The sequence below is a fragment of the Grammomys surdaster genome, unplaced genomic scaffold (genome assembly GCF_004785775.1).
Source record: "Grammomys surdaster isolate TR1022 unplaced genomic scaffold, NIH_TR_1.0 126013, whole genome shotgun sequence".
NCBI lineage: Eukaryota > Metazoa > Chordata > Mammalia > Rodentia > Muridae > Grammomys > Grammomys surdaster.
Genome location: NW_021620828.1, coordinates 961,309 through 970,670, shown reverse-complemented (window position 1 = coordinate 970,670; position 9,362 = coordinate 961,309). Strand labels below are relative to the sequence as shown.

The following is a 9,362-nucleotide window of genomic DNA, read 5'->3' as shown; positions in this document are numbered from 1 at the left end:
AGGGTGGGGCCAAAAGGGTCATCATCTCTGCCCCTTCTGCTGATGCCCCCATGTTTGTGATGGGTGTGAACCACGAGAAGTACGACAACTCGCTCAAGATTGTCAGCAATGCGTCCTGCACCACCAACTGCTTAGCCCCCCTGGCCAAGGTCATCCATGACAACTTTGGCATCGTGGAAGGGCTCATGGTATGTAGGCAGTGGGGACAGCACAGGCATTTCTTACCCTGCCATGAGTGGACCCCTCTTTGTGGGTATCCCTTTTGGGTAAGGGGGTGCCCTGCAAGACCTCACTTGTTGCCTCTGTTTTCTAGACCACAGTCCATGCCATCACTGCCACTCAGAAGACTGTGGATGGCCCCTCTGGAAAGCTGTGGCGTGATGGCCGTGGGGCTGCCCAGAACATCATCCCTGCATCCACTGGTGCTGCCAAGGCTGTGGGCAAGGTCATCCCAGAGCTGAATGGGAAGCTCACTGGCATGGCCTTCCGTGTTCCTACCCCCAATGTATCCGTTGTGGATCTGACATGCCGCCTGGAGAAACCTGTATGTATAGGGAAAGCTGGGTTTCTTTTGTCTCTGGTATGGTGGTGACTTGGGGCAAGAATAGTCATCTTGGTTTTGCCCTTACCAGGCCAAGTATGATGACATCAAGAAGGTTGTGAAGCAGGCATCTGAGGGCCCACTGAAGGGCATCCTGGGCTACACTGAGGACCAGGTTGTCTCCTGTGACTTCAACAGCAACTCCCACTCCTCCACCTTTGATGCTGGGGCTGGCATTGCTCTCAATGACAACTTTGTAAAGCTCATTTCCTGGTATGTGCAGATGGAAACCTACCTTTTAAGCGTAACTGAAGGTTTGGTGCCCTCTGGTGGATAGCTCAGAAAAGCCCAAACTAACAGTTGTCCCAATTCCGATTTAGGTATGACAATGAATACGGCTACAGCAACAGGGTCGTGGACCTCATGGCCTACATGGCCTCCAAGGAGTAAGAAACCCTGGACCACCCACCCCAGCAAGGACACTGAGAGCAAGAGAGAGGCCCTCGGTTGCTGAGGAGTCCCTGTCCCCAACACTGAGCATCTCCCTCACAATTTCCTTCCTGGACCCCGATAACAACAGGAGGGGCCTAGGGAGCCCTCCTTACTCTCTGAGATACCATCAATAAACGTTCTACACCCATCACCTCTCCTGTGTTTTAGTGCAGTGTTGGGAGGGAGGATTACAAGGTGAAGAAGGCGCCATCCAGTTTTTGTGCATGTATCTTTATTGGCTCTGCCATCCAGCTGGGTGCCGGAAGTCCAGGGCTACATTCTAACCAAGTGCCAGCCCAGGCTGCTGTCCTGAACACCTGATGTGTCTGGCAATGTGAAAGGTGGGGCTTGACACTGGGACAGGAAGTACAGTCTTTGAGACCCAGGTTGGACTGACTTTCAGAGCTTGATGCACTTGAGAAAGAACTGTCCTTTATCTGCAGACAAAGGTTAATTGTACCCAGCTCTCAGTCTCCAGACATTAAATTAGGTAAAAATTGGACGGGCGCCCAGTACAGTAACTCTAATTGTATCCATGGAGGGAGGGGACTGCACTGTGCAGCCTAAAACCACTGAGCTGTTCCGTGTCCATCTTCAGGTGTGGCACTTGTAGGTGCTTTGGTTCTGGGGCAGTGACTAACCAGTGCTCACTGATGGGAATGAAGGTACCATATCTGAAAGTACTTTACACAGTGACTCAAGTGCTTGATGCTAAGTACTCAACACCTTCATTTCTTTTAAAGATTCCATTCAAATGTCAGCTCTGCATAGCTTCTCCTGGGAGAGCCTGTCTCCCTAGGTCAGGGACATCTTAACCTTTCGGTTTTGTCAGTGACAGCCATGGAGGCATACCCTCAGCTGATCACTGGAGAAACAGCCCTGAGCACCTGCAACCTTGTGCAGGCCACACCCATGTGCGGGCAGCAGCTTCACCTTCTCTCAGCGGTGACCTGGCCCAGGCAAACCTCACAGCCGCGTTCACTGTGCAGTAGGCAGGTGGGCAGCCGTGAGCATGTGGACACAGTGCCCCACAGCCTCCGAGGCCTTACTGGGGAGCAAAGCCCTATCCAAAGGTACATGATGAATCTGTTCCAGTTAGCACCAGTACAAAACCCAAAATACCCAAGGAATACAGGCAGGTCCCCTAATCACATTCCTTACAAAACGGAAAAGGGAGGCTCACAAGTGCCTGGCAGCATTCCAAAGATGGAGGAGTAGCAGATACCCACGTGTGAGGAAGGCAGGAGTGCTCCAATGTGATGGGAGTTGTACAGGGAGGGTGGGGCCGAGCCTAGCTCCAGACACCCTCTGGGGAGGGTCACCCTGGGGAGGACAGCCTAGGCCAGGCTTCCTGCAGTGGCACAGAAGACAGCCCTGCAGACCCCCGCCCCGCCCTGTGAGCTCTGGGGCACCAGGCACTGGCCCCTATCTCATGGAGCTATCAGATGAGACATCTCTATCGGAGTCCTCAGTCTCGCTTGGCGGTGGCGGCGGGTCGCTAAGCGGGACCGCAGTGAAAGCAGGAGACTTTCTAGAAAAAAACACCAGATGTCACCTTGGGGCAAGCAGAAAAAAACACCAGCTGTCACCTTGGGGCAGGTGGGGAGTTGCTGAGGCTTCTAAGCTTGCTTTCTTGTGGCCTTGTCCTCTGAGGCACAAGGGGATGCTAGGCCAGGACTGGGGAGGGAAGAAAGACTCTTCCAGTTTCAACCTGAGAGCTCCGCTCTTATCCTGACCCTGACGGCTCTGAGAGGCTCAGAGATCAGAAAAGTCCAAAGTCACAACATGAAGAAGCTTCCTGGGCCACACTAGGGCCCTAGCTTCTCCTCCAGCAGTAATTTGGTGTGTGGGGGATGTGGGGGGTTGTTTCACTATGTTGTCACAGCTGATCCCAAATGCCTGGGTGCAAGCAATCCTCTTATCTCCACAGTGGCTGGGGTGGGGCCACAAACCCAGGAAGCATACACACTACACACAGCTTAATGTAACTTGGAGAACTGGGTTGGGTTTTTGTTTTCTTTGAGACAGGGTCTGTAAGCATTCCTGCCCGGCCTGGAACTCTAGACAGAGGTGAGGCTGTCCTGGAACTTGTAGTAATCCAACTGCCGGCTGCGTCTACGCACTGAATAACAGACATGCACTAGCACACCTGACTGACTGTAGGTCCTTGGATCTTGTTTGTTGTTTTTGCTGTTTGGTTTCTTTGGGACAAAGTGTTGCTGCTGTAGCCCAGGACAGCCTGAAACTCATAACAATCCTCCTGCCTCCACCTCCCAAGACTGAGATTGCAGACACATACCACTATGTCTGATTTACAGTGAACTTTTGTTTTTTTGTTTTTTTGGGTTTTTTGGTGTTTCGAGACAGGGTTTCTCTGTGTAGCCCTGGCTGTCCTGAAACTCACTCTGTAGACCAGGCTGGCCTCGAACTCAGAAATCCACCTGCCTCTGCCTCCCAAGTGCTGGGATTAAAGGCGTGCGCCACCACCACCCGGCTACAGTGAACTTTTAAAAAAAAAATTTAGTCTGTGTGTGTGTGTGTGTGTGTGTGTGTGTGTATAGGGCCCTACACTGAGGTATATTCCAAAACCCCAGATTTACTCTTACACAAGGTCAAACACATAAATAGTGGTTTGGACTTGGATAAAATCCTGTCCCTGTATCTCTTTGTTCCTTGTCTGGTTTAGGCTCTCAGACCCTCAGAGTTGGGCCAAGGCAGGGAGAAGAAGCTTCAATCCCAGTCACACCTACAGGTGACTCCCAAGGACAGCTACAGATAAAGATGTGACCTGGTCACTGCTCACAGGCCATTGGGCAGGTTCCAGCCCATTGCGGGCAGGCCCTTACCGGTCTCCGGACTGTGTGATGAGCCGGCGGCATGTCTCCATCTGCACGTCCAGGCCCCGTTTCATGCTGCACATCTCCATGTACTCATGCAGGTGTCGGTTCATGTCGTTCTTGGCTGTGGCCAGTTCCAGCTGCAGTGAGGTGAGGTCAGGGAGGATGACCAAGGTTAGCAAACTCAGGGAAGGCAGGGTTAGAGCCCCAGCTGGGCCCCTGGGGGCCAAGCAGCTCAGAAAACAAGTAAGCTACAATTGCCTGTTTCCCCTAGGGTGTGGAAGTGGGGGAGGGGTGACAGCAACTGGGGATCTAACTTCAGGCCCTCACTGCCTAGGCAAGGGCTCAGGACTCAGTCTGCCTACGCAAGGGCTCAGGACAGTGCCCCACACTCAGCCCTTTCCTGGGAATCCACTCCTACTGCCGCCCAAGAATGAGTCAGATGCCTGAGTTCTCTGACCAACTCCAAATTGTTCTCTGACCTTCACACATCTGACCTTCACACATGCACTATGGCATGTGGACGGACACATACACACTCTAATAATAATAATAACAATAATAATAATAGTTGTTATTATTATTATTTAATTTTTAAGAAAGTGTTTACAAGTGCAGAAAGACCTGGAATACAGCTCAGCTTGCCTAGCCTGCAGCAAAGCCGTATGTCTGACCCCCAGCACCACATAAACTGGACCTGGTGACACACATCTATAATCCCAGCACTTGGTGGAGGCAGGAGAATCAGAAGGTGCAGGTAAGCCTGTTCTATAGCAAGTTTGAGGCCAGTTTGAGCCACACGAGAGACTGTCTTAAATGTCTGCAGATGCAGCTCTCAGAGGACACCTTGCCCAACATGGGTCCTGGCCTCGATTCCCAGGACTCTCAAAAGAACACGGTGGAGAATAACAAGGGGGGGGTATCAGTAGGCAGGACTGCGTGACATCACTCCCATGAGGAGAAGCGGGGTCTATGGGATGCCATGCTCCATCTAGGGTTTCCCTGGCTCAGCTCCCCTGGTTCTGTGTGCAACACTGCCCTTCCTCATGGACTTGGAACTCAGGTCCTTTAAGGAAGCGGTTCTCAACCTGTGGTCTCGACCCCTTTAGGGGTTGAATATCAGATGTTCTGCATATCAGTATTTACATTACAATTCATAACAGTAGCAAAACTACAGTTATGAGGTAGCAGTGCGATAAGTCTACGGTTGGGGCCAGCACAGCATGAAGCACTGTGTTAAAGGGTCACAGCCTTAGGAAGGCAGAACCCCACTGCAGACAGGGCAGACAGGGCCCTGCTCACCCGGCCATCTTTGTGACTGAGCCTGCCCTCAGCTGAAGCTACCTTACCATGAGATAGCCCAGAGCCTCACTGCAATGGAGGAAACCTGGCTTCTGTTTGTAGGGTTTGTTCCGCTTCATCTTCTCACTTAGAACCTGCTCCCCCACATGAGAGCCCTCCCTCCTGAGGGATTACAGGGTGCATCCCCCACAAAAGAAATGGGGGGGGTGGGTTGTCTCTGTATCAAGAAAAGTATCCCTCCTAGCGCTGACTCTGCAGCCAGGTTTGAAGGCAGCAAAAAAAAAAAAAAACAACTAGGCTGAGGAGGAAAAGTATCTAGGCCAGAGACAATCTGCAGCCTCTCTTTGTTTGTGATACAAAGACCAGGGGCCAGATGGGGAGAATCAGACTGCCATGGGGTGATCTGCTTGGTTGCCTGAGGGCAAAGACAAGTGGCCTCGAAGCATGTGGATAGGTCGTGGGAAGCCACCTGCAGCAAATGTGAACTGGACAGGGTGGGAATGGGCAGAAAGAAGGCAGCGAGCCACAGCAGACAACAGGGACAGCCAGGACACTGGCATTCTGGGTCATCTGCTGGACAGCTGGGTGGTAAGCCACAGAGGAGATGGCTTGAAAGGCATGCTTGTTCCCACAGCAGACTGTACCATTTGTGAGAAAAACATGATACTGAAGATCAGAGGTCAGCTGCCACCTACACACACACACACACACACACACTCACAGACAAATATACACAACATTCCAGGTCAGAGATCAGCTGCCTGCCATCCCCCCCCACACACACACACACATACACACACACACTATTCCAGGTCAGAGATCAGCTGCCACCCACAAATACAAACATACCCCCTACGCACCCCTACCCCCAGTACAGTCTCTCAAAGCATAAGGCCATGCCTCTTGAGTGTCATATGTTATCCTGATTTACACTTTTGAAGGGGAAAATGCACATTCTAGAAGATGCCTTCAACAAGTCACCCCCCTCAAATTTCAGGCTCAGGGTGGAAGACCAGAGTCGGAGAGGCAGAGGCAGAGGTAGATGGGAGATATGAAGGGGCGGGGCCATGGACTAAAACCCCACCCACCACTCAGCTTCACCATTCAGTAATGGGGGAGGGGTTGGTCAACCTCTATCTCAATAACCCTGAGATCAAGGGTCATAAAGACAAAGGTCCGCCAGATGGCCCAGGTAGACCCCAGGAGCTACCCTGCCACCAAAGCCACCAAGCAGGCTTCTTCTGCCTCACTCCTCAGCTCATTGTCCTGGGAGAGGACAGAAGCCATACAACTCAGGAACAGCTTCAGACACGTTTCCCATTTTGGGGGGGAGTAGAGGTTTGAAACAGGGTTTCTCTGTGCAGCCCTGGCCGTCCTGAAAGTAGCTCTGTAGACTAGGCTATCCTGCCTCTGTCTTCCCAGCACTGGGGCTAAAGGCGTTGCCACGACACCCCGTTCCATGAGGTTCTGGGATCAAACCTAGGGCTGCATGGAGGTGGGCAGGCATTCTACCAAGGGAGCACAGTCTCAGCCCAGGGTACTCTTCTCGGCCTCACCAGATCCTGTTTACAGCTAGTCATTTGTGGTCTACGGGATGAACCACAGAAGGGCAGCAGCCCCTGATCACTGCGCTAAAACTCCTACCTGGCTGATGGTAGGAGAAAAAGACCAAGCCTTAAATCTACCATCCGGCACAACCCAGGGCACAACCCGGAGAGCGAGGGCGGGAAGGGACAGGAGGAGATGGGGGGTCACTTGTCCCCAGGCAAAGCTTAGCTGGTGGCAGAACACTGGCTAGGTGGGAATTCTGAGTTAAAAAACAAAAGCTCTGGTTTTGCTCAAAGTAGCGCGGCCCTCTGACATGTGCTAGAACACTGCAGACACAGGAAAGTTACTTCCAAAGTTCCCTCAGAAAATGCACAGTGAGCCCCTCAGGCGTGGGAACACACCACAGGGCTGGCAGGGAGCCCAGGGCAGAAGTCTGCCTCATTCCCACATCAGTGTCAAAGATGCAGACAGCCCTGACCACGGTCCTCTGATGGTGACCTCCTTCCTGCAGTCCAACAAAGCTGCCTGCAGTCTGGCAGGACAGTCTGAACCCCAGCTCCACCACCATTCATACTCGGTGCCCCAAGGCTCAAAAGACAAAAGAGGGAGACTCCTCCAAGAGCTCCAAGGCTGAGCCAAGGAGACAGGAGTCCCTCTGAGTGGGCACTTAGGGTGTCCCAGTAATAAACAGGCACACGACAGCATGTCAACCTGCCAGATCCTGTCCTAAGAGCCACATGTTTCTCTATCTGATCATCTTAATAACTCTGCCTGCCTGCCAGGCGAGATTATCAACATCTATCTCTGTTGGACAAACAAAGAGACAGGTCCACCCTTAGCATGGGAGAAACCATCTCTAACCCTTGCAGGCTGAGGCAGAAGGATTGCCTCAAGTTTGACTGGCTACACAGGAAGACCCTGTCTAGGTGGGGGCTTAGATGGCTCAGTAGTTAAGAGCACCCCTTGCTCTGGTGGAGGACCTGAGTTTAGTTTCCAGAACCCACTTCAGGTTCAGTCACCTGTGAGCTCCTGCTCCCCGGAATCTGATGGCCATTTCTGGCCTTCCAGGGGGAGGGGGAATGGGGGGTGCAGGGAGAACGAATGTGTGGTCACATGTGTGTGAGAAAGCCTATATCAAAAGAATAAAAAAGGGAGTTGGAGAGATAGCTCAGTGATTAAGACCACTGACTGCTCTCCCAGAGGTCCTGAGTTCCATTCCCAGCAACCACATGGTGGCTCACAACCATCTGTAATGGGATCGGATGCCTTCCTCTGGTGTGTCTGAAGATAGCGACAGTATAGTCACATACATAAAATAAATAAATCTTTAAAAAATAATAAAATATAAAAATAAAAGGAATGAAGGAACTAGTTGAGGAATCTCTCCCTCAGTGGGAGGGGTACGACATAGCATGAAGACCTGAGCTTGATCTTAGAACCCATATAAAAAAGAAGCTCGGGCTGAAGGGATGGCTCAGCGGTTAAGAGCATAGTTTGCTCTTCCAGAGGTCCTGAGTTCAATTCCCAGCAACTACAGCAACTACGTGGTGGCTCACAACCATCTATGCTAGGATCTGATGCCCTCTTCTGGCATGCAGGTGTACATGCAGATAGAGCACTCATACATTTATAAATAAATAAGTAAATAAATAAATCTTTAAAACAAAAGAAGACATTAGCCATAGTAGCACACCCTTGCAATCCCCAAGCTAAGGATGTAAGACAGACGGGATGCCCAGGGCCTCCGGGCTAGCCTAGCCTACTCATTAAGTTTCAGAACAGTGAAAGACCCTGTCTCAATAAAAAAAAAAAAATAGGGTGGGGGACTGGAGAGATGGCTCAGAGGCTAAGAGCACTGACTGCTCTCCCAGAGGTCCTGAGTTCAATTCCCAGCAACCACATGGTGGCTCACAACCATCTGCAATGGGATCTGATGCCCTCTTCTGGTGTGTGGCTGAAGACAGCGACAGTTTACTTGTATATAAAATAAATGAATGAAATCTTAAAACAAAACAAAAAAGCCAACCTTAACCACACCTAAAGGACACTACTCAGGTTTGTCTTGTGGCCCACACACACATATGTGTACATCTGTGTACACACATGCGCGCACACACATGCACGGGAAAGGCAGAAGACCCACGGAAGGATAAGAAGCTGGTGGGGCAAAGCTGGACTAAAGCTCCTGCCACACCACAGTCTTACTGCAGGGGTTGTGGGGGGGGGGAGCACCGGGAGGAGTTTGAGGCCAACCTAGACTACAAGACAAGATCTTGTCAGGCTGTGGTGGCGCACGCCTTTAGTCCCAGCACTTGGGAGGCAGAGGCAGGCGGATTTCTGAGTTCGAGGCCAGCCTGGTCTACAGAGTGAGTTCCATGACAGCCAGGGCTACACAGAGAAACCCTGTCTCGAAAAAACCAAAAAGACAAGATCTTGCAAAGAAAGAGAGAGTCAGGGGATGAGGGGAGGACACTCAGAAAGAAAGAGAGCCCGGAGGGGTGGTGTTCACTTTTAATTCCAGTAGAGGTAGAGTAAGTTCTACAGAGTAAGCTCCAAGACAGCCAGGGCTACAAAGACGCCCTGTCTCAGGGGGGAAAGAAGGAAGGAAGGAAGGAAGGAAGGAAGGAAGGAAAGAAGGAAGG

General features: G+C 51.5%; 1 protein-coding gene across 6 annotated transcripts in view; it reads right to left on the bottom strand.

The window, feature by feature from the left end:
• Positions 1–1,245: 1,245 nt before the first annotated feature.
• Positions 1,246–9,362, bottom strand: part of Iffo1 (intermediate filament family orphan 1) — a 16,957-nt gene continuing 8,840 nt past the window's right edge. For all 6 annotated transcript variants that reach the window (XM_028754396.1, XM_028754397.1, XM_028754399.1 and 3 more), the window contains 2 exons: positions 3,880–4,010; positions 1,246–2,564 (listed from right to left, as the gene is read on the bottom strand). In XM_028754396.1, the coding sequence (XP_028610229.1) occupies positions 2,459–2,564; positions 3,880–4,010 (237 nt within the window). In that variant the 3' untranslated portion in view covers positions 1,246–2,458. The remainder of the gene's footprint in view (positions 2,565–3,879; positions 4,011–9,362) is intronic.